Here is a 25,750-nt window from a genome sequence, read left to right on the forward strand (position 1 = left end):
AGTATTTCATTCATGTTAAGCTGTTCTTAACAGATTAATCAGTCTCAGATTAATTAGAGCAATATCTCTATAGTACTTTACTACTTTGAAATCCTAAAGTACTGTATGAGGTAAGTAGTATTAGCAAATTATAACCTAAAACAGAGATGTGGACTGCAGATTATATCACCACTAAGATTACTGACTTTGTGCCCTGTATCTGAGGCTGCTAAAATGTTCAGACTTACCCTCCCATTAATGGTGTCAGGAGACCTTGTTACAGGTGGCCTTTGGTCAGTTTTTTCTTCCATTTGCCATCCTATAACTGTAATGTTACCTACACGATCACTTTCAGCAGACCTGTAACAAACACTGTGAATCAGCACTTCTTGGAGAAGGATTTGTTTATCAATAGACGACTTATTACCGCTGTACAAAATGTAATAATCCATACATTCAAAGAACATTTTAAATTAGGAAACTTTTAATATGTGGATATAAGTTAATTTAACTTTACATGCTAGGTAGTAAATGATACCAACAAAGAGGCATTTCCTCGATTTTCCAAAGATAGTGCGTGGGTCTCCTAAATATATGTGATTTTATATGCCAGTGTATCTCAGCCTATTTGCCACAGTGGGCCACACTTGCAGCTCTCATCGTGTTATGTGGGTCGCACCCACACAATTTAATTCCTATGCATCCTTTTAAAAAGTTTTGTATCTGTTATCTGACAGATGTAATACAATGTATTATGTAATGCAATACAAATCAATATTCCTCTCATTTCTACACTGTCAAATGTCTTACCATTTTATTTTTTTTTACAGGATGTCACATGGACTGCAGCAGCATGCTGATTTGGCCGCATGTGGCCCACAGGCCACAGGTTGAGACCCATTGTTATATGCTATAGCACACATGCTGCAATACCCAGCTGAAGCAGGAGAGAGCTAAGGTGTGATCAATAGCATTAGCTTAGCATTGCCTTTATTTTATTGATTTATGACACATTCTTTGTTATTGCGAAGCTGGTTCCTTTTAGCAAATCTATAACAGCAGATCAAACAAGAACTCATGCAAACAATACTGGAGAGTAATATGCAAGAGACACATAAGGAACCACGGGAACAGATGACATGCACATATATAGCAAGGCACTGTTGTGGAATCAAGTTTCAAAAGAAAAATAATTGCTACATATATTGCTGTATATCCTAACTGCATCTTTGAAGGGTAATGTATTGCAGTGAAGAGACATCCACAAATACACCCTTTTCTCACTGTACCAATCAGACTTGTACTCCATATCAAACTAAGTATTTTTATTACACCTCATGTCATCTGGCCTACAGGGCTCCACACAGGTCCAGAAGTTTGGCTGTGGAGGAGCTGTGGCAGTGAATGCTATCACTGCTCCCCCACCACCAAATTTGCAAGCCCCATGAGCAGACGACATGGCCCCTTGCACCAGATGGAGCTGGTACCAGAGCGGTGGGCCTGATCCCAGTGTGCACAGGGCCAGGGTCTTATCTGCTACATGTTGGGCTAGAATATTTTGGTGTGCTGACTCATGCTGGATCAGGCCCATAGACCAATCCCACATAGACCAATTCCACACTCATCCAGCCTGCAGCCCAGAATGGATAGGCACCACTTCTCTATGTCATATGTCCAACAAAGAACCCTGGAAAATCCTGCACCGACTTCACCTCACCTCCACAGTTTTCTCCACAATTGTGAATAATTAGACTACTTTACCCATTGCCAACATCAGAACCTCAGTGTTTTTTCCGACTTGTTTCCCGACTTCTACAGCACATTCTCTGCTGTCAAATCTTACTAATTCTTGCTTTACAGCTCTATGCCTTGATCTTCTCTCACCTAAACCAAAGCAACCACTTCCAAGCTTCTCAAGCTGATTCTACTGCAAGCATCGTTCTCTCTGACCATGCTCCTCTACTCGGACCATTCTGGCTGATTTTGCCTTCATTTTTCACATCCTGCTGAAGATTCTCATCATTGCGTTCAACCATCCCTAGCTCCTCCACCCACATTTACACCTTCAAGTTCAATTTCTTCTAATATAACTTTCTGCTCAGGTTACCAGACTAACCTCTTACATGCTTGATTTCATACTTCCATGCAGACTCCTACACGTAGCAAAATAATTTGGTTCTTTGTCGCAAAGCTATCGTCCTGTCTTCAGTACTTCCCCCTAAAACAGTGGTCTCCAACCTTTTTAGGTCAGAGATCACTTTTGGAATTTAAAAGGAACTCAAGATTTATGCCCCCCCTTCCCTCCCCAGCAGGTAAGCCTGTGGGGAGGGAAGGGGGAAAGGGCAGGGGGATGGGGCAGATCAAGGCCCCAGCCCTAGCCCCCATTCCCTCCCTCACCTCTGAGGCCTCGATCTGCCCGCACCCCGCAACAGTATAAGAAGGTAAAAGGTATAATATGCATCATTAGGAATGGCTCTTCCTATTCATGACATGTTGTAGCAATCTATACAGTACAGATTGTAAGTTCCTTAGAGATTATCAATAACCATATAAGAATCATAGATAAAAATAAGGACCTAAGATATCCATATCAATAAAGAAAGCTTCTAATATTTTAGGTGTCTCACTCTCTTACATGAACAAATGCTGGGATGATTTGACAAAATGCAGAAAGCAATGAAAAACTGCACTTGTACCCATACACTTAACCTGTAGGATTAGAGACAGTTTCAAGAAGTGATGCCAGCCTCTCACTCCTTGTTCCCTGCAAACTTTGGTACCGAATCAGTAAAAGATTACTGCAGCACTGAAAAGGACTTGCTCTATATATTTTAACCACTGCACAGTATAAAAACTGATTTTCACCAGTTGGGTACCTGAAGTTCAGACACTTAATTTTTAAATTAAAATATGCAAACAATTTTCATAGCATGCTCCTGTACCACACTAGCCTCAGTATTAAGAATATTTGGTTTCTAAATGGCACAACATTACAAACCTTAGTGTTAAATGCAACCTATGATTCTTCTCCTGAAGTAGGTCCTTTACCATGAATGCCACAGAACCAAGTAAATACATCTGAAAAAAGGAACATTATTATTAGTGTCAACGAAGTAAATACATCTGAAAAAAGGAACATTATTGTTAGTGTCAACATTTTAATTTTAATGTTTTTTTCCAAATCACTTTTCCATGGAGGATTAATAAAATAAAAATTCAAGAACAAAATATAGCTATACACAACACAAATAAACAAACTGTTGAACCATGTTTATAAAGGATAAAGAAAATCCCTTGGGATATTCACCTTGAGGAAAACTAGACCCTTTTTTTTTTGCTGGGTGGAAAGTAAGGCCACTTCCGATATATACAGCCAGTGAGGCAGGGTGGGGGAGGGAATTCTGAGCCAAATTCAATGCAGAGGCAAAGGGATGAGAGGCAGATGGTACCTGCAGATTCAAGGTTTGAGGGTTAGCCTTATGGCCTTCTTCTGTGGGGAAGCAAACTATCCCTCAATGTGAACATAAGGGAAATTTCTGTGAAAGTATCCACACAGATTCCCTTATGCCAGAAACATTCCTGCTATTTTTTTTCAGAAAAGGGAATGAGCTTATTCTCATTTTAACCGGACATCGGTTTGTTGGTGGGTAATATGCTATTCTGAAGGGCAAGTGTGAATGATAACATTCAACTTCAAACTGCCTTTTCTGAATGCTGTGCAAACAGGAGTGAGTCTACTACCTCAGGAATATGTATCATGCAGAGGCTAGTCCACAACTTCCATATGCCAGACAGCAGAGTGCATGGATGCTTTCCTGCAACCATCTTCTAGCACTCTGTGCCTCAGAAGCAACCTTCTATTTTGTAATTCACCACTTTATTAGAAGAAAGACTGAGACTTCAGCAGATGATAAGGATTTTGGTGGAACTCCTTATGCTTGTAAGCAGTGAAAATGAGGTAACTTTTTTTAGACACGGGGGGGGGAAATACATTTATACTGATATGAAGAAAATAAAGCTACTCAAAACGATACTCAAAATACGCTTGCACATTTCAATTACTGATTTCTAATTTTCATTAAAAAATACACGGTCAGATAAAACAAGCTTCCAAACTTTTGCCAATATAAGCAGAAAAGAGCTCTACAAAGGAAGCTTTTGAATTTTCAGTGGGAAGCTGATTTTTTGCCACTTTTCACCGTAAACTGGAAAATGAACTAGTTTCTTAGAATAGTACAGTTACGATATGTTCTGATTTTAAAAAAAAATTTAAAACAATGTTCTTTGTGAAAAATCAGTTTTTCACTTTTGTTTACAAGGAGCCATCGCACAGAAAATGTACTTACAACATTTATGCCTGGATGCAAAACTAAACAGGAAAAACTATCACATAAATCTGCAAGACTCAAGTGTTTAAAATTTCATTTTCAAGCTCTAATTTGAGGCTTAACAATGACCTTAGCATTACTCTAATTCAGCATAAAGTACTATGAAGAAACAGATAAAAAGACAAAAGCACCTTTCATCCTAAGTGTTTAGGACTCATCAAACTACCACATTTGTGAGGGACCTTGGCTTCAGATGAACCAGACTACTTCCACGGTCCATGGGGCCAAAAAAACAGAAGTTTGGTTTAATTTAGAACAGCAAATATGACAAAAGGACTACACAGGAATATACAAAGTGAACTTACTGTTCCCTGAGATCTATCCTTAACATCATAGACAGAGAGTTTGATTTGCGTCATCTGATTGATAAGAGAGTCTTGAAAAAAGGCAATACTACTTAGAAAGATAGGATTGCTTGTTCCCTGTAAACATAAATCAAGAATGTAATATTATGTACTGTGATATATGTTGAAAAGAAATTATTTGTATATTAGCTTCTACTTTAAATCTAGAGCAGCAAGACACCACTACTTACCTCAATAATCTCTGTCTGTGCATGCTTTGTCCAGAATGCCTGAGGAGGTGTAGTTACGCTCACTGCTACAAAACTATTTGGTTTTCGGTCTAGCGAGGGAGTGAGCAGCTCACTGCAAGCTGTATGGGTTTAAGAGTATAATTTTTACACTCATGGTCTTCCCAATGTATTCTAAAACCCCACAATTTTCATAAAAAGTTATACTATAAAAAGAGCAAATCAGTGCCCCAAATTCTCAGTCTGCCTCAATTTTGTGCATATGTGCAATATTTGTATCTGTGTGCACACATGTAGCTCATGACTTGAGAGGCTGGGGTGCTTGAATTATGAGCAGGGATCCAAGTTTTCTGTTTGCCATGGAAAAAGGCAGATTTTCTCCCTTTAAGGAAAAAAATGCAGATAGTCTCTTTTAAAGGAGAAAAAGTGGGAAACAGAAAGTTTCCCCTTGAAAGGCTGGCAGAGTTCCAGCCTGCAAGGAGCTGTTGGAGGTAGTGGGAGAAGGGGAGTGAGAGGGGGGCCATCAGGCAGGGGGAGCACCATGTGTCCACACACACGTGGCAGCTAGGCAGCATGCAGAACAGCTCCCACAGCTCCCTCCAGGTAAGTCTACGGGGGAAGGGAGGAGGGCAGACTGAGGAGGCCCCCATGGTGAGGGAGTAGGGCAGAGCTGGGTGTGCTGCCCAGCCGGGGTGGCACATGAAGCTTGGGGCAGGAATGCATGGCCATGTGACCTAGCTCAGGGAGCCACAGGTGGCTCATCTGGAAGAATGGGGAAAGGGGGAAGCTCTCTGCTACTGCATGCACTCCTGGGGAAAGGGGGGGCACATGCCCCCCAGATTTGTGTGGGGCAGGGGCAGATGCAAGCTGCCTGTTGCAGGCTCAGTGCTCCCCACTCTGCTGCCCTCCCTCCCGGGTCTCTGTGGCCCAGTGGGTAGGACCCAGCACAGGATGGCAGAGTGGGGCGGGGAGACTTAGTGACACTGCCAGGAGCCCCACACCAGCCACGCCGCCATGACGAAGTGCCCCCTGCCTGCCCAGAAGCAACAGTGGGGCACAACTCTGCACCACTGCCCCTGCTGCTGCTGGGCGGGCTGGGGGTGCCTTGCCACGGTGCTGATGGGTGCCCTGGGGGGAGGGAGCCCAGAGCCTACAGCGGGCAGCCCTCACCTCCGCCTGCCATGGGTTCCACTCTGGCCATGCTGCCCACAGGAGAGCGGGAGTCAGGCTCGTCGTGCTCTGCTTTGGCTGCAGCACCCACCATCTCCTGCATGCAGCAGCCGGGGCTTGGGTACTGCTGGGGGAGGGGCAGGGGGCTGTGGGCTTTGGCCCTGGTCCCTCAGCCCTGGCCCCCTCCAGGAGGACTGGGGGGACAGGGAGCTGCAGGTCGCGAGTGAGGGGCAGCAGCGAGGGGTGGGAGGCTGGGGGTGGGAAATGAGGGACAATGGCAGGGCCAGGGAGCTGTGGTTTGGGAGTGAGGGGCACCTGGGGGGTCGGGTGGATGGGAGGCTGTGGGCTGAGAGCAAGGAGCACATGTGGGGCTGTGGCTTGGGAGTCAGGGGACAATGACAGGGACAGGACATCAGCATATCAGGGCTGCTCAGCACTACAAAGTGGGGGGCAGCTGCACCTGCATCTTGGTGAGTGAAGGGGGTAAGGGAGCTCTGATTTTTTATGATAAAAAAACAAAAATCAAACATCAAAATATATAGGTTTTTAGAATTTATTTTATAATGACTGAGGCACTGGCAGCCTTTCAAGTTGCTTTAAAATTGTAAATAAACTAAAAAAATTGTGATCAGCTTACATATATATATATATATATATATAGTGGTGTTTCATTTTAATCATGGAAAAACACAGGTTTTGGGGTTTTTAATTAGAGAATTTGGGAAATTAAAGAGAGAATTTGCTATTTTTAAATAGAGAAAACCTGGATCCCTGCTTATGAAGAGAGGCTGAAGGAACTGGGCTTATTTAGTCTGGAGAAGACATGACAAAGGGGATTTACTAACAGCCTTTAACTACCAGCAAGGTGGTTCCAAAGAGATGGAGCTAGACTGATCAGTGGTTGCACATGACAGAAAAAGGGGCAATGGTCTCAAGTTTCAGCAAGGGAAGTTTAGGTTACTCAACAGGAAAAACTCTCTCATGAGGAGGGTAATAAAGTGCTGGAACAGGTTACCCAAGAGGGTGGTAGAAGCTCCATCCTTTGAGGTTTTTAAAACCTGGCTAGACAAAACCTTGGCTTGGATAATCTAGTTGGGGCTAGTCCTGCTTTAAGCAAGGGGCTGGACTAGATGGCCTCCAAGGTCCCTTCCACCCCTCATTTTCTATGATTCTAATCAGACAGACAATTATCTGTAATGCACATGTGCATATGTGTGTTGTCTCATACAAAGGTAATAATGCAGAAAGCTAGAGTTTGCTGGGATGCCCCAGCTGTAATTTACAGTTGTTGTTTGCACTACTAGTCTTCCACAATGGTACCACTCGGAGAGAAAAACACCTGCCAATCGCCTCTCTGGTAGAACTGCATTTAATAGTGCCAGGGGGTGTTTCTGCATTGAAAGCCCATTGGTATGATGCATGTGATTTGCACCCACATTCTGCTGAACTCCGCAGGATTCTCAACAATAACTTGGCAAGGGGCATCATGGGGAGTGCTTGCAAACCAGCCATGTCTGAGCTGTAAATAAAAGAATCTTGTCCACTGTAGCACGAGTGCAATCACTTCATTTTCCCTCAAATGTAATGGTGTTTAATTATTTTAACTATTCAGAAGGGAGGATACGCAGGAGGAGGCAACTACCAAAATCAATAGGACTGACTTCTAACCATAATTAAAAAGAACTTTAGAGCTAAGGCTGATACAGCTTTATATAAATCAGGAGTCAAACTAACGAAATAGTTCTGCAGTGCTGGGTACTTTCTATTTTTTTTGCTCAACTATCAGAAATTATCTGGAGCTAGAAAAAATAAACACATTCAAATTCTGTATTCTTCGTACTGAAGGTTATTATGGTTGCACATTTTAATTACTGAATTCTAATTTTCATTAAAAAATACATGGTCAGATAAACAAGCTTCCAAACTTTTGCCCACATAAGCAGAAAAGAGCTCTACAAAGGAAGCTTTTGAATTTTCACTGGAAAGCTGATTTGCATCTATTTTTCCAGCTGGGTTAACTAATGCACCGGAATTTTGTTAAAGTCATTCAACAAAACACAATTTTATCTATGCTAACTTCAGGACACCTTTGGGTCCCCTGTTAACCACCTAATTGCACAGTCAATGGACTAAGAGAAAGACTGTTCAATTAATAATCATTCCAATAATAATTAGAAAATATTCCTGCTTAAACAATCTCCGTCAACTTTCTTGGAAGGTTCAGTGCATTGATAAATTAAAACTAAAGCGATTATTTCAATCCCAAATCCAATAAATTTAATCAAACAGACGTTTTAATTTACAGACTCTCAGAAATATAGTAGAGTTTGCTCACTATCACTGTTTTGCTTTCTATCAAGATACATCTACAAAAAGCAAGGTAAGGTTCTGTTTCATACTTTCATTAAACACAAAGTATGAGATTAGATACTGCTCAACACCTGTTTGTAAGATAAACCTTTCAGTATAAAAATATTCAGCAGCATTTACCAGGGAAATTAAGAAAGATTAGAAATTATCATAACAACTACCTACCTAAGCTGAACTCTAAAATCGGTTCATCTAGATCCTGGATATTTCCTGTAACACAGAACCATATATGTAAGATTTGATAACTACTATTCCTATTGCATGCAATTCTTAAGTTCAAGCTACAATTAAAGAGGGAAAACACTTTACAGAAGAAGTTATATCCTGAAAACATTTTTTGCATATTTTTGTATTCAGTAAATCATGAAAAAATGCTTTAATATACAGTAAAGTCTGGTTAATTTGCCACCCCAGCAGGGATGCAAAAATGGCAAATTACACAGTAGTAATCAATTACTAGTCATCAGAATAGCAGCAAATTAAAACAGTGGCAAATTATCCCACAGAATTTACTGTGTTTACAAGCTGAATCTTCAATATATAAAAATATCCTCAAAACTATATATTGCCAACTGATAAAAATACTTAAGACAATAGGCAAAAAGTTCAAAAGTGCACAAGTGACTCAAGAGCTTAAGTCCCATTTTGAAAAGTGATTTACATACTTATGATCCTAAGTCCCACTGAAAGACAATATAAGTTAGGCTACTAACACAATGAGCGATGTTTGAAAATTTGGTTGTAAGTCACTTTTTAATATTTTCCCCACTACCTAATAGTACCTAAGTAATCACTCTCTCCCCTTGCAGCCTTCCCAAGAACTTTTTTTCCTTTCTTGTGTCTTTATGACAAGGTATTTAGCAGTTAGGAACGCCCGTCGGGCTACCTTTTTTTTCCTTGTTTCAGGGACTGACAATGGGTTGGGGTTGTGTGGGCACAAAGGTGCATGGTGTCCAGTCCAGAGGTTGCAAGTTCAAGGCCACAGCAGAAATGCTCACGGCACAGACAAGTCAAATTCCAACAAATCTGTGAGTTCTGCTAAATACCTTGTCAAAAAGACAGGACACAAGAAAGAAGAAAGGGACTGACGATGAGCATACACCCCAAGACCTAGCCTAACACCTCTCCTTTTCTATTTCTAGGCCCTTGGTTGTAAGATGGAACAAAATTATTTTTCTTGTTATCTGAATTTTAGGATCACACCCTCTGAACAAGTCGGAACATCTGAAACGTAAGTAATCAAAAGATACAAAAGTATGTCTGAAAAGAACATGAGGACACCTGGTAGCATAGAGAGACTTACCTGCTAGGGAAAGGCCTAGCATGTCAGAGGCAACATCAATAGTGGAGGCCCGTTGCACAGTGCGGGATTTTGCACCATGGCGGGGACTGTGTTCTCTTGCTGTCATTTTGTCATGAAGAACCGTTCTCTTGCTGCTAGAGTCTAGTGATTTGTCTTGCTGAAGTATCAGGGGGCAGCAGATTGTCTCCAATAGCTACTCCTCTAACATTACCATACTAGGCAGTAACGAAAACAAAAATATAAATGGAGTGCTAAGCTATTTTCAACCAATGCTTTTTTAACAGTGGCAAATCTATAGGTTTAAAGTGTCCTTAAGTGACTGGACACATAAATACTGATAAAATACAAATTCATGTGATTCATGCTCCTGCAGGATTTTAACAAAAATGGGCTGAATATTGTACAACATATAACAAAGGATTTTCTGTCAGAAATCAGGAACTGAAAGGGACCCATTGGCATAGCAACTGCTCTTCATGATTTGGCGAAGTTATTAAATCATCCTTAATGACATTTATTGGGTCTTGTAACCCCAGTGCTTTTGTGAGGTGGGGCTTCTGCAAGCAGAGATAGGAACAACAGATACAAATAAGTGGAGAGTGGCTGACAAAATAGAAAGCAAAAGGCACAAGTCATTACTGCTGCTAGAAGGTACCAAAACTTTTTAAAAATCCATTGCCCCTAAAAAGATATATCCAAAAATAAGTAACAGTAACAATAAGTTACTGGCCTCCAATAGGTCTGAAACTACTGGGGGAATGTAAGGCTGCTGATACTGTAGCTCTGCAGAGCAGAAAGTTTCTCTGCAGTACTATTACGTGATACTTTATGTATAAATTTCTGTTGGAAAAAGGAGTGAATTACCCAATGGATCCATCAGGGATATTTTACATTGGAGCATTACAACCTGTTGCTCTGAAGTGTTTCCTTACCATCAGGCCAGTGATACAATTATCATTAAATTTTACAGTAACTCACATTCCAACTGATGACACACACTTGAAACTAAACAGGAAGAACTTCTGTACACCGGAAAAAACGAAGGTATGAAAACTCCTTACTACAGGACACAGTAAAGGCCAGTAATTTATAAAGAAAATGTCAACATTCAGTTAGACTGAATAAAGTGACCACATGCCCCTGGCTTATATTGTCACTGCATCCATAACAACTCCTCATTTAGTAGCAAAACCTTTTGATAATTCTGGAAGAATTGTTTTTCCTTCCTGAGTTATAAGACGCAGAACAGGGCCAGTGTCTGAACAGGGAATTTAAAAACTCAAGGATGGGAATGTTTCCCAAAAGAGCAGACTGACAGACCTCTAGGTTCAGAATGAAAAGCTGTCCTTTACAAGAAAGTATGTATCAACTTAAATTGAACATAAATCAATGGATCGATGTAAATCAACACTCAACAGAAAAGAGATATTCATTATATGCAGGAAGTCAAAGAGACATGCACACTTCATTCCCAAAAGTTTTTAGAGTGCATGATAGCATGGGCCATGATGACGGTCACACTGCAGAATTAGCTAATCTGACAGCCAGTGACTGAAACTGATCGTTTCCAATTCTAATTCCTACGATGGTTAGTAAACAGGCAGTCCTCCCAGAACAGCATGTAGTCCCAAACGACAGGGCTGGCCAACCTGTACCGTGAGTGCCACAACAGGCACAAGCAGCCTCTGTGTGTGTGGAATGCAGCAGATCAGCAGATTAAGGAGAGACAGGCAGCAGTGGCAGATAAGGCAGGGAGCAGAAAACAGAGCAGATCAGGAGTATGGGGTGGGAAGCAGAAAGCAGAGGTTGATTAGTGAGGAAGAACAGGGCAGGGAGCAAAAAGCAGATGAGATGATCAGGAAGGATGAGGGGATTGGAATGGCACTTGAGGACGCAGGGCTAATTTGTGGCATGCCTGACAAAAAAGGTTGGTCCCCACTATTTTACAATTTGCTTAGGTCAATAGTGCTCAAACTTTTTCCCTGGTAGGTTGGATGGGCAGTTCCTGGTTCAGCCGTGGGCTAGACGGAAGTTCCAATCCAATGCCCAGGGCCAACGTAGTGAGCAACATCCAGGCATGAGGAAGGAGCAGGGGGTCAGTCCAGCCTGAGCCTTGCTCTGCAAGGGAGGAAGGGGGTTTCACACGGCCCGGTGTGGGGAGGGGGTGAGGAGGTGGGGCCAAGATAGGAAAGTGTGACCTGGGCCTGTGGGGGGGAAGAGGGCAGGTCCTGGCCCTAACCCCAGCTCCCAAGAAAAAGGGGGCATGGCCTGATTCCATGTGAGAAGAGGGGGAGTGGCCCAGCCACAACCTGACCCATGGGGGAAAAGGGCTGTGGCTTGGCCCTGTTTGGTGTGGAGGGGGCATGGACTACTTTCAACCCAGACCCACAGGGGATAGGGGGTGTAGCTTGGCTCTAATTGGGCTCACGGGGCTTGGAACTTTGTCAGGGGGAAGGGTGGCTATATTAATGGCTACTGCTCCACTGCCACCAAATTTCCTGACCAGGGGGAGCCCCACGGGCCAGATGTGCTAGTTCCATGGGCTGCACTTGGCCCACAGGCTGGAAGCTGAACCCTGGCTGGCTTAGGCAATAATTTCAATGAAACTCTCAGCCAGCCTCCACACCGTCCCAGTTCCCGCTTTTCCCCCCGCTTTGATCACTGGTTTTTACTTGACTGTTTTTTGTTTGTTTGGGTTTTTTTTGGGGGGGGGGGGTGTTACATATTATGCTTCTCGATTATTTATCTAAATTAAATATGAAAAGTATACTAGCAAGTAAGAATTTGTTTTCTCTATGACAATTTGTACTCGTCATACTTACAGTGGGCTGTTTTCTTCCTGTGTGAAATTGAAGTTTGACATTTCTCAAAAGCAGATTTCAGTCTACATCTAAAAACAAATATAAGAGTAGGTGTAAGTTACATTGTGGCCAAAGGCATTTTAAAAAAGCATTCAAGTTTGTTCTTTAATTTGCACCTTGTTCGGCAATTACTTGTGTGCTACATTTGTATTTCCTAATTCTTAAAATGAAATCTTAGAGCACACCTGGAACTACAGATTCAACAAAAGCATTTAAGTCTGACAGTCAGCTCTACTTCCACACAATATTAGTAAGGGCTGCAGCCAGTCTAAACAGAAAAAAGAAGCATTAGTTTGTGTTAAAGGCAGCTGATTTCTGGTCAGCATCTGGTAAGGGGGAGAGGAGACAGGAAGAAAAAGTTGCTTAAATGTTTACATAAAGATGTAGCACTATAAAAAAAAAAGCTGTAAAAATGCTGCTCACTGGATGCAAGATACTTTTTGTAATTGTTTTTTCTTTATTATAGTCACATTTACAACTATACCCACAATTTCTACCATATTTTAGATCCTTATATGTTGCTTTCAGTGGTTCATGAAATTACTACCCTTGGGAGAAAGAAGGGTATTTAAAATGGCCAAAAATAATTAGCTTGATGGACATAAAACAAAGCAAGCAGAGGATAGGACATCTATTTCACTTGGTAGAATGGCTGTGCAAGGTAGGATTACATTACTGGCTAGTAGTAAGCATCATAGAAATAAGAGCAATTAATTTATTTCTAAGTTCATCATGAGGTCACTGAAAGTTTGCATCTGGTAATGGTCGATTTCCTCAAAGTAAATGTAAAGTCCACAAAAAAGACAATAATTTTAGATAACTAAATTCAAAGGAGTATAATAGCGACACCATGCCCCTTAGTACATCCTATGAAGGACACGTTATGATGAAGATAAACTAGGAGAAATTCAATCAAAACATCTTATTCTCATCTGTGTCCAATCAGTCCTTCAAACCTGCTTATAGACATAGCCCTAATCAGGACAGACAAAGGACATTATGTGGAAAACAGCACAAGAACTGTGTATTAGTCAAGTTCAGATGTTAACAAATGGGGATATAAACTGCTGCAAATCTTCCAGACAGGGCACTTCCTTTTGGTATCCAAGCCGTTCACACCTAACACCTGTCATACCAGAGCCCATGACTGATGCAGTCATTCTCTCAGACAAACTCAGTTCTGAGCATGGCAATTGGGACATCAAATGTGTAGTCTATTGATTTATCCACTCCATCACTGCTGGCAATGGGTGCAAGAGATCCAGTACCAAACAGGCAAGGTTCTGCTACAATGGCAGATTTTAACCACAACTTACAACAAAGGTACCAAACCCAACCTGCCTTTTTCTACACTTGTAGCTACATCATGACCACAACAGAGGATTGGCTACACTCATTACTGATGCCAGGGCCAGAAACCTGTTACTCTCATAATACAGAACAGGCCTGTGACCACATAAGGATTTTATGCTCATCTGCACAAAAGAACTAAGGGGCGGCACTAGTGATGGTAAGGACTGAACTACAATTATCTGTGTAACTGTCTGGGCTTCATAAATACTCCTATTACTGCACAGCCAAGTCAGAAGAGAGAACCTGCTCTTTTCCAGTGCATTGTGGAAAACCAGATGAGTAACCCTAGTCAAGTTCAATCCTCAGATTGCTTCCTTGGAAGAAGTCTCCCCTGCTCAAAGATGATTTAATCAGTTGGCCAGGTACCAGTGAAAGCCACAGCGAAAGTATGCACCCCACACCTTATTCAAATTCTCAGCTAGCATTTCAGTGATTGTATCACAATGCATCATTTGTTTTCCAAAGTGGGCTGTAATCTACGGAACCGTAGAATGTCAGCCTCGTTCAGCTGCAGCTCTGTAGTCAGCCTTTTGTGGTTGATGCACAAATGATGAGCCACTAACGCATGCGCTAAATGGAGATGCTCTTTCAGCTCCAGGCAGAAAGTCCTGTGGCAGCAAATCATAAGACCCAGTACAGTATCTAGCACAGCTGGCCCAACGCAGTGATGCAGCCAACAGCTGCGTCAAAGGAAGACATAGGAAGCCCTCCAATAAGCAGATTCAGACAAGAGTCCTAATCACTCTGACCAATGGCCTATGTTGATAACTGTGATAACTGTCTGTAGCCACAAAATCACTGATGATGATTCAGGTAATACAGTTCTCATCTCCCTTGAGACCCTGTTGCGATATTACCGTTTTAATACCTGTTGATTTAAATGCAAGACAGCAACTGAGTGCTTAGCATAACTGCAAATGCTAGCATACCAAAGGGATTGCACATCTACAGATCTGTAGTGCACCAATTTCTAAGGCAACTTTAGTGCTACAAAAATAAATACTATTGGAGGTATGCAAAACAGCCCCCTGGCTGGAGAGATATAAATCTGCTGAAGGACACGCTCCCCCAGCACAGAGGTGATGGGGAACTGCTCCTTTCTTCCCCCGTGCTCCATTCTCCCTGTCAGCGAACTGGATCATTGACAAGCTTCCCTCTCCCCTCCCAGGGAAAGAGAACCCCCTGGCAGTCATCATCAGTTGGCAGCTGCCACTGGGAGCAGCCGCTGTAGGAGATGTCCCCCTCCTATCCCCTTGGCCCCCACTGCCTGCTGGGGACCCGGAGGAGAAGGAAAGTTGCTTTCCCACCACCCCCACAGTCACTGAAGGGCTGTATTCAACAGCTGCTGCCACTAATGCAGCAGAAGTATTGAGTCTTGCTGGTACTTCAGGGAGCTGATGGCTGAGGCAGCAGTTTTGGCCGCAGTCTATGTCACAGGGGATCAAGTAAGTATGCTCTTGCAGGGGGAAGGGTGGAAAGCTGTGGACTATGGGATACTGTGGGGTCTAAAAAACCCCCTGCAGTGCTACAGAGAACTGTCCACAAATTATATGTAGCACTACAACATGTAGTGCTACAGAGTTCCGCTTTGGAGAAGGAACATTTTTGTGGTACTACAGATGGCTTGCACATGTAGCCCTATGAAAAGTGAGTATCCACAAGAGTGATCGTAGCACTACAAATGTAATGTCTGTCTAAGGCCTAAGATTGCAAACAACAAAAAGCTACTTTTCTCATCATACGCATACACAACTTTTCCATTTTACCTACTTATACCTGGAAGTCTGGACATGGAATGTATCTTGCATGTTAAACAGCTGGACTGTTTGGAACAGATTCTCTCTTGTGGTTCAACTCCATTTGGCACAGGATGTGCACAAGACATCAGGGAGGTTTCTGTGGCTCGCTGATTCCAAGGAACAGAGAGCAGGCTTCTCTGATCCCAACATGTTACAACAGTTCAGTGGCTGCTTCAACTAACACCACTGGAGTATGGGCCTCTTACCAGTTGTAGCTACCTGCTGTGCAGAGAGCTCCATGCCACCACACTCTACTCCTTTTCTCAGTACACAATGTCCTGCCTATGGGGCACAAGGTGGCAAACTGCACATGTGCACTCATCAGGACTCATCTTAAAGCTCATCTAGTGATTATTCCAAAATTAGATAGTCTAAGGGTGGCCTTGGCAAAAAAACCATTGCTGGAGGACAATAAGAACATTACTGCAAGCTAATGATAATATTCAATGTAGTGTGGAAATCCCCAAATACATTCTTTTACTGACATTTAAACTAAGTGCCAATTCAGTGAAAGGAAGTGGTTTTCTTCCTTCCTGCACAACCCTGCTGACTTGGCCATATAAATCACTCTGTTTTTCTTCTTGATCCTTCCTCTCCAAAGTTATTAGATGCTTAATTAAGCTAAAAACTAATTTTATTCTGTAACAAAATCTGAGAGTATTTAATTATAAGTTGCAATTCAGGCCACACCATGAGTCAGTCCTTCATGCAAATGAAGACAATTCATATGTATTCACAAGTGAAATATAATCAGCATTATTTCTCTCTCAAATTATTTTGCTCATTAATTTAATTCACTGATGATCACAACATTCCCATTTCTTTAATTCGGTTTCCATTTGTATAAAATATGTACGCCTACATCTGAAAGCAAGTATTCATTACAGAAATAAATAACTTGTTAAGCAGATAGGTTTGCGTACAATAACTAGCAAGAACAAAGCATTGTTATGTTCTGTTTTTTAGATTTCCTATGAAGCTTCTACTACCTACTCCCACTGGAGAATACCACTGAAAATGATAGGCCTACCTATGGCAGTAAGAAAATAAATGTTATCATTTCACCAACATAAAAAGAAACCAATTTTCAATTTACCCTTCACTTACATGAACTTTTACCCTCTTCCTGTGATACACGTAGATTACATTCTGATGTACTCTCCAGCTTGTGGAATGATTTCTCTACAGCTTACAAGTCATGGCTAGTAGGTTATACATATAACCTCATAGACACCCCCCAAACAAGGGGAGAGGGGGAGGGATGAGAGGCTTGGCACCTTTGTCCACGAGGCAGGATACCATGCTCAAGTCTTTCTATTGGCTCCCAGTTGGTTTCAGATGCCACCTGTCATCCCTCAATTCTCCTCCTCCACATACTTCTCAGTGTGCACACTGGGTTGAAGTGCTGTCTGTGTTACTATTGCTGCTGCTGCTATAGGGAGAGTGTTTTCCCTTGAAGACCTCCATGTTATAGAAAGAATGATCACAGGCCTAGTTCAGCGGTGAAGGCTCTGCTAGATTTATTACCTACAGAGCACTTATTCAAACTTTCATGGTCAATGTGTTTACAGGGTGTTAGCCCTGGATGCTCATGGTAAGGTCCAGGCACAGCTGGCACAACTGGCATCCCTTAGGCCTAGCGCAATTATGGGTTCCCAGACTCTTCTGTATACACTGATCAAAATAACTTATTTTACAGCATATACATCCTAGTTCTCAGCCAATACTACAATATTTTCCCACTGAATAGGAAAACATCTTTAACAGATCATCTTAATCCTTGTACACTCCATCCTTATTTTGGTGTCCTGTCTGGTCGCATCAATCACCCATATCCATTAGCCTTACGAAAAATTCACATAACCAAACTTCCCCATTACTTAGTAATCTAAGCCTGCGCAAGAGATATTTGTACAGTCATATCTGTGGTAACACCTAGCCCCGGTCTCAGAGAGGCCTGCTTTGATTAATGCTTTTATGTGACCTGTATATGCATGGATCAGTGCTTGTATTAATCATGACTCTGGTGAGACTGACACATGTCAGGCCTTTTAAAATATCAGTGTAAAAAGCAGTTAGTGGATTAAGTCCCAGCTTCATTAGAGACTGAATGGTAATCGATAAAATGCAGGGACAGTTGTGCTCCTCCAGAATAATGTCCATTGCAAGGCCAAGGACAAACCTTATGTTTTATATTTTATTCTCAAAGATGCAAGCTTTCAACATATTTAAATTAACTGACTAAATTAATGAAGCAATTCATATTCTGTAATGTTTAAAAAAATTGTTTTAAATGTCTAAAAAAAAATGATAAAGAAAGGAGTTATATTCCTCAATAGTTGGCATTCATATTTAGGCAGAAACTGTAGCTTTCTAGAACTTATATAAATATATGAATGTACATTTCTGCATATGCTTTTAAAATGTATTCTTCAGTTTGTCTTCAGTAAGAAAAAACCTACACAGTAACTTCAGTAAAAAAACCTACATTACAATATAATGAATATAATGGTTTTATATAGCATAAAATATATACACTGGTGCAACAATATTGTCAAATGATTAGTCTAAGGCCATAATACAATTACTAGAAAATAAACATCAATGTAATTCTTTCTCTAGATGGTACATGAATTGCGTCTAATATTGTATCTGATGTGGGATTAGACTTGATGTCATTTTAAGTGAAAGATAATTATTTTGGCTGCAGAAGTCTGTTTCCCTTTTGTTGCTCTCATTTATATCTTCTGGTAAATTAATATTTTTATGTTTTTACTTGAAAAGAGGGTTGCAATTGCAAACTCAGCATTTTGCTAGTTTCAGAGTATATTTTGCTTCAATATCTGTTCAAATAGCATGTGTAGAGTCCCAATTTGAATTAAATGGTCACAGGTTCTGCAAACACATCCTAAATATTCAGTTCTAGGAATTGTGCCAATTATCATGTACAGTTTTGTTTATTTCTAGACCACCATACAACCTGTGCTCCCCTAGGAAAGAGAGTTCACAGCAGGTGGGCAGGTTGCTATAGACCACTACCAAATTCTTTTGCCTCAGATCATCCCACATACTGCTGGTCATATATGTGTTCAGTGAGGAAAATGTCTTGCAGGCAGGAAGGAAACGAGCAGAGCTAGGAATTGCTTGGGACTATTAACCAGTAATTAAGCAGTAATACATCTCTCCCAGCAATTTACAGTCCCGATTGGATTAGAAACAGCACAAGGTATAAAAAGGGAGAGGAACAAATGAAAGAAAGAAGTTGGGATTAACCATTTCAGCAATGAAGAAGGGGGAAGATACGCCTCAAAACTGCAAACAGGAATGGGAGCAGTCCTGGTATCCTCTGCTGAATGCTCCAGGTTCCTGGGTCTCCAATTAAGCACTGGCAGGGCCATCCCTGGGGCTGGTGATGTGAATTGGGGCAACCGCCCTGGGCCCTGCAGAAAGTGCCACCACCGGTGGCTTCTGCAGGTGGTCGCCACCCCCCACCCCTGCGATAAATATTCAGTCAAAAGTCTGAGAGAGAGTTTAAGACTTCAGTACACTGGGTCTCTGGGCTTTCATACTTCTGCAACCCAGGGCCTCCTTAAAACTGTTTTCCAAAATTCAGGTGCCCTCACAACTCTATGCAACATTCTTGCTAAGTATGTACAATCTGTTCTATTCAGTTTGTGCGTTATTCCTTCAGTCTTTCTGAGCCCCTTACAAAGTATCTCTGGATGGATTTTCAACAGCTGGAGCAGTTGAGTCCAGTGGTTTGGAGAGACTGCTTTTGATCAACCTACAAAATATTGAGAAATTTGAAAAGGGAAAGGCAAATATTTTTACCCATGGTACCATGTTATCTACTACCTTGCTGCAATGAAGAACTTTCCAAAAGTAAGGAAAAAGGCATCCACAGTATGGAAGGCAGCAATAGCCACTTAAGCATGCTATCCAAGGACAGAAGGCAGACAGTGAGATTGAGTGCAACGGGATCCTCAGGGGCTATTTATAGGACTACCACAGTGTGGCCAGCTCTCACAATATGATTGCATAGCTCAAAATGTTGGTTTCATTTTTTCAACCTAAGATACAGGAGACACGAGGATATCAGCTTTTTCATTTATAAAGCAAGTTTTCATTCCTATTTTTTCTTGTTGTTGTTATTTTTGGGGGCTGGAAACTGCTATCATTTTCAGAAAGGAGAAAGTAGATCTTAGTGCGCATTTTAAAGTTACCTCCAAAGGGAAACTCTGACTGGTTTATGTGTAATTTGTGTGTAAATTTTAATTGTAATTTTATTATACATAATATAAAAATCTCATTATTTAAGTCATACTATCCATCCATTTTTTATGGTGTAAGATTCTCTGAACAAGTGGGATTAGCAATCATAGAATTACAGAAATTAAGGCTGGAAGGGACCTCGAAAGTTCATTGAATTCAATGCCTCTGCTCTGGGCAGGAATACTGCTGAGATCAAATGATCCCAGCAAGGCGTCTGCCCTGTCTCCTCGTCAAGACTTCCAGGGGTGGGGACTGCGCCACCTCCTTGGGAAGTCTGTTCCAGATTCTGGTCACCCTTACCATAAAGAAGTTCTTTCTTACATCCAACCTGAAGCCATCCTCTAACAGTTTATGGCCATTGCTCCTTGTCATCCCCCATGGCACCCTAGTGAACAGTTTTTCTCCCAGATCCCAATAGTCATCCCTTACATACTTATAGGTGGCCACCAAGTCCTCCCCCACTAAGTCTTCTCTTCCCCAGATTCCTTAGCCTTTCCTCATAAGGTTTGTCCTCCAGGCCCTTAATCACTCTTGTGGCACTTCTCTGGACCCTTTCAAGATTCTCCATGTGTTTTTTGAAGTGCGGCGTCCAGAACTGGACACTGTGCTCCAGCTGGGGTCTCACCAGTGCCAAGTAGAGAGGAAGCATCATTTCCTTAGCCCTGCTTGCGATGCATCAGCTAATGCATCCCAGTATGCTATTAGCTCCGTTGACTACAGTGTCACACTGGCGGCTCATGTTCATCCTGTGATCAATCATAACCCCAAGGTCCCTTTCAGCCTGTGGTGGCTACTGTGGGCTCCTGCTGCTATGGATATCTTGTCACTATAAACTGACTACCTGGGAAGTCCTGACAGATTGACAGTTGGAAACTCTCAGAATAAGAGAATAACGAACAGAGACAGAAATACATGAACTCACCTCTGATCAATGCTTCTAGCATGGTATGTTTGCTTACACTAAAAGCATGTTATAGTTCCCACATAAACCGAGTTACATGCATCTTTGCCAAATAAGATATTTTTATTATAAATGTCATATATGCAACAGTATACTTTGTTATGGTTTGATAAAAGACTATTACGTAATATCTTGCGGAAAAGATATATTCTTTAAATGTTAATTTTTTCCACTTCTATGAAGATTCACTTCTACTGAACCCGTTCACTGAAGTGACAAAATCAGCTAGAAACCTGACTAAATTAATGAACATAATTAAATCTTAAAATAACAGGCCACCTTACTTGCAACAAGAATTCAAAAGTTCCAATATAGTTTTAGTTTACCACTCTTATTTTCACATAGTCATATCTTTCCAAACCACTCATCTTTTATTCTGAAATTTTCCATATTTGGCCTTTATCTGAAAGTGAACATGTATTTGAAAAGTGAGAGCAAAACCTTCTCTGGGGATTTTTAATTTCTGTCAGGGAAAATTACAATAATAATCAATGTTCCCTTTTAAATAAAAATGAATACAATGTTTTTTCAACAAAGAAAACTTAAGACAGCTACATTTTGAAATCAGACGTGTAAATGGCTGTTAATGAGATGCAGATTTTCACCCAGTATGAAAAAATGAACTCTGCAATAGTGTTATACGTGATAAAAATATCATTTCTCGGTATATGTAGCTGGCATCTAATGATGATTTTTCTGGTCTATGAGATTTCACGAAGTACTAGTTAAATCCATGCTTTGCTGAGGAAGATTAATTTGATTTTTTAATATTTTTTATAACCTTTTGTCATAATCAACATCATCTTCACTTTGTGGTTTATGCATCATTGCCTGTTCCAACTTCAAAAGCTTTCAGACCATTGTTTCCATCTGCTTTATTCTCTCGTAGACTATAACGATCTGGCCTCTGGAATAAGAGGTTTAATTTATGATAGATGTTTTTCATGCCCCAGAACTGCAAAACCCCAAACATTTAAAAGTCATGATTTCCCCCCCATAAAAATCAGAAGGTTAGTTTCAAAATGGTGACATTCAAAAACAAATCAATATTTTTACCCTGCCTCGTGAGTTTTTAGCTTCTCCTGGGGAGACAAGGTTATTTCGGTAAATCTGATATTTATTAGACCAACTTAAAGTTGGAAAAAAATTTTTTGCAAGCTTTCGGGTTTAAAAACTTCCTCAGGCTGAGGAAGTCTCTGCAGTTGGTGCGTGCTCTTCCTGGATGAAATGAACAGTAGAGAAGCCAGAGGCTGAGCTGGTCTGCATGAAAGACAGGAAGTCAGTGAACATGTAAACTGAGGAGTCAGCGGGTGAGACAAGCAGGCCCCATAGCATGAAAGTAGAAGCCACTTCAAACCTCTGTATGTCCTCTACTTCAGCGTTCTTAACTCGTGGGTTGCAACCCAAAAGTGGGTTGCAAGAATATATGAAAGGGTAGCGAACAAACCTTAAAAATGGATCAACAAACTTTAAAAATGGATTCTCCTTTAAAGGAGAAAAGTGTGGGAAACCATGGCTTTTCCCTTGTAGGCTGGGAAAGCCTGTGGGCAGTAGGTCAGGAGTGAGAGGCACTGGGTCAGGACTGGCCACTGATGTTTATAGATAGGTCCCAGTACAAAAAAGATTGAGAACCACTGCTCTAGTTGCCACATGATGATACAGGGATGCACTGCCAGTACTTCATTTCACTTTTACCTTCCAAAAAGCTATGTGACAAAGCAAATACGGGCTGCCTCCATCATCAGACAGGTCTGGGTTGTAACACTAGCTTTGCCCAAACTGACTTTTTGTAAGCATGTCACAGCCTGGTCTATGAATCATGTAAAGGAGTTAAAGGTCTCTGCTACTTTAAGAAGAAAAAGAACAGCTGGCAAGGGCTGCAGTGCATTGTAGGCAGCTGAGTATGGACCAGCTGCAAGAAATTAAGCAGCCAAGGGAGATAAAGTCAGGAGTCAGAGAGCTGTAAGTGGCTGGGGCAAGATGCTTTGCAATAAGCTACATAGGCAGAGACCCAAGCAGGCAGCTATATAGTAGTACAAGGGCAGCTGAGCAGACTGCGCGGGGGGGGGGCACCCCCCCCCCCCCCCCGGTGTGCAGTTCGAGACAGACTGGGAGAGGTGAAGACTGCACCTTAAAAATGGATCAACAAACTTTAAAAATGGATTCTCCTTTAAAGAAGAAAAGTATGGGAAACTGTAGCTTTTCCCTTGTAGGCTGGAAAAGCCTGTGGGCAGTGGGTCAGGAGTGAGAGGCACTGGATTGGGACTGGCCTGGAAGCCTGACTCCTAGGCCACAGGCCCTGAGATCTGTAGAGGTAAAAGCTCCTGTGAACCCAGACCAATTCAGGCACCTCGGAGGGATGAAGGAGGACAGCTGATAGAGGGTAGAAGGTTGTGGGGCCCTAGAGGGGTTTAAGCATTTTATCTGGGAACAGTTTATGTTGGCTGTTAAAAGTTGTGAGGCATGGATGTGACTAAAGGGGAGGCAGGAGGCCATAGTGGGGATGCCAGAAAAGGCACTCTGTGCTTAGAATAGCAGGCTTAGAGCCCAGGTGAGACCATTGACCAAGGGGAGTTAGTGTGAGACAGCCCTAGTGAGACTGGTGGAAACAGGCCACAGTGGGTGCTGGGGAGGTACCAAACATTTTAAGTGTGGACCTAGGGCCTGATGGATAGAGGTAGTGCTAGGGGTTACCAGTGGATTGGGCCACCTGTGAGGTTTGAGAGTGGCTAATGAGAATATAGGAGGCCATGGAAGGAGCTAGAGGGTCACCCTGCATTTTGGACTACAGGCTTAGTGTGAATTGCAATGCACTGGCCTTGTGTGGAGATATCCAGAGAGCAAGGTGGGTAAGGCCAGCCCAGAAGAGTGATGACTTGCTCCAAGCAGAGATCAGGCCAGAACCCAGAGAGACTGAGTCGAGGGGCCAGAGCTCAGTGTTGAGGAAGCAGTTTGGAGGGGGTGCCCTATTCAGGCTGTGGAGCTGGGAACTCAGTGATGAGCAGGGTAGGACAAAGCACCCAAAGCTCACAATGTTTTCTGATAGCAGTCTCTCTAACTGTATAATCATTTTTACCATCAAGGTGAGGCAGCAGAGTAGTACCCTGGGAGGCCAGCATGGGAGGAAACAGGATGTGTGGCCACTATGCAGCACCACAGCTGCCTGCAGGTAGAGTCCTGTCACAATGGCAAATAAGAGTTAACCTTAAGTCTTGGAACCCTGGCTGCAAAGGGCACAGAAACGTTAACAACACTCAGTGGAAGAGATGAACGCAGACCTGCCCTCTGTCTCCAGGTCTGAAATTCAGTACACCACCCATTAGCTTGCAGAGCTGTATGGTGCAGGCTCCCTCTCCCTCTGGGACCAAATTTCTGAGACCTGGCAGCTGTGCTGCTTGCCTTGGCTAACTCATTTTAGAAACCAAGGGACTGCTGCAGTTGGCACCATTTGTATGACTGCAAACAAACATTAGATGACGAAGAAGAGAAAATGGAACCAGGGCTGGAAGAAGGCAAATCCTACTATGCCGGGGTAAATACTATCTAAGTACAACATAGCTCAGACAACATTTTTAGGAGACCTTTCATTTTGCACTTCCTCACTTTTAAAGCTTTTAACTTAGCTTAAAGTTTACATTATGTGAATACATAATTAAACTGATCATTCAGCATTTTATGGAAGGGAACATATCAATATGATCCTGTATTTTGCTGGAAATCACGGACAGATTTCAGAATAGGAATATATGTGATGAGACTGAATCTGTCTGATATTTATCTAACCAAGTAGTGGCTTTATAGTAGTTCACTTTCAAATTCTGTACCTGAGAAAAAAGATTTAGGATAAATTCAATTCTCAGGTGCTATAAAATATATCCCAATGGTTTCAGAAGTTTTCATTGAGCCTTCCATGGGTTTGTCTAGACCAGGACTCTCAACAAGGGTGACAGGGCACCACGGGGTGCTGAAAGATTCTTTGAAGCGTGATGCAGGAAGCATGAGGAGATTTGCAAATAATGGCAGGCTCGGGCTTCAGGTGTTAGAAGATACGCAGGTAAGGGTGGGCTCATGTTCTCCCCACCTGACTGCTTCTCTGCCTTCTCTACAAGGAGGTAAGCCCTGTAATTAATTAATTAATTATTTTTTAAAAAATGGAGTGCCACTGAAAAGTTATGGAGGAGTGCCTCATGTCTGACCAGAGGTGCCTTGAAAAGGTGAAAAGGTTGAGAACAACTAGTTCACACTACCAAAGCAAGTGGCATCTTAAAAGAGGCCAGCTAACACACTTCAAACAAAAAAAAAATAGTATCTTATGTAGACAGAAACACAAAAAAATGCTACTCACCTGCAAGCTGTCAACTCGAGGTTGATCTATATATGGTGGCAGCAAGTCCAGATGCTGCAGGGCTCAAGTACACCCTACCTGTACCCAAGCAGGTGAATGCACAAAACCCAGAAGTTTGCCAGAAGTGAGCCTGGCCTGGGTTTGTCCCCAGAAGGTGCTCTCTGGCATGCTGGATACCAAGGACTTGAGAGTAGGCACAGTGGCACACCCCTGAGTAGCCTCCCTATCCTCCCTCCTGATTATAAATAGATTACACTACAAAAGTTAGCAGTCTAATGTCTGCTGTTTTTGTTCTGTACTCCTAAAATTGTCACTGTATGGAGTCTGGCTGCTTTTGCTTTTCAGACAGCTTTACAAACAGTCAGGGTATTTTTAGCTTTTGCATTTAATTTTTCTTTTTCTGTCACTGAAGGAGAA

General features: G+C 42.0%; 1 protein-coding gene across 9 annotated transcripts in view; it reads right to left on the minus strand.

The window, feature by feature from the left end:
- INPP4A (inositol polyphosphate-4-phosphatase type I A) overlaps positions 1–25,750 on the minus strand; it is a 135,711-nt gene that overhangs the window by 61,233 nt on the left and 48,728 nt on the right. For all 9 annotated transcript variants that reach the window (XM_019529456.1, XM_019529459.1, XM_019529463.1 and 6 more), the window contains exons 3-9: positions 12,565–12,632; positions 9,743–9,957; positions 8,605–8,649; positions 4,903–5,021; positions 4,673–4,789; positions 2,978–3,057; positions 228–339 (exon numbers count right to left, since the gene is read on the minus strand). In XM_019529456.1, the coding sequence (XP_019385001.1) occupies positions 228–339; positions 2,978–3,057; positions 4,673–4,789; positions 4,903–5,021; positions 8,605–8,649; positions 9,743–9,848 (579 nt within the window). In that variant the 5' untranslated portion in view covers positions 9,849–9,957; positions 12,565–12,632. The remainder of the gene's footprint in view (positions 1–227; positions 340–2,977; positions 3,058–4,672; positions 4,790–4,902; positions 5,022–8,604; positions 8,650–9,742; positions 9,958–12,564; positions 12,633–25,750) is intronic.

The sequence above is a fragment of the Crocodylus porosus genome, unplaced genomic scaffold (assembly GCF_001723895.1).
Source record: "Crocodylus porosus isolate Cpor-Errol unplaced genomic scaffold, CroPor_comp1, whole genome shotgun sequence".
NCBI lineage: Eukaryota > Metazoa > Chordata > Crocodylia > Crocodylidae > Crocodylus > Crocodylus porosus.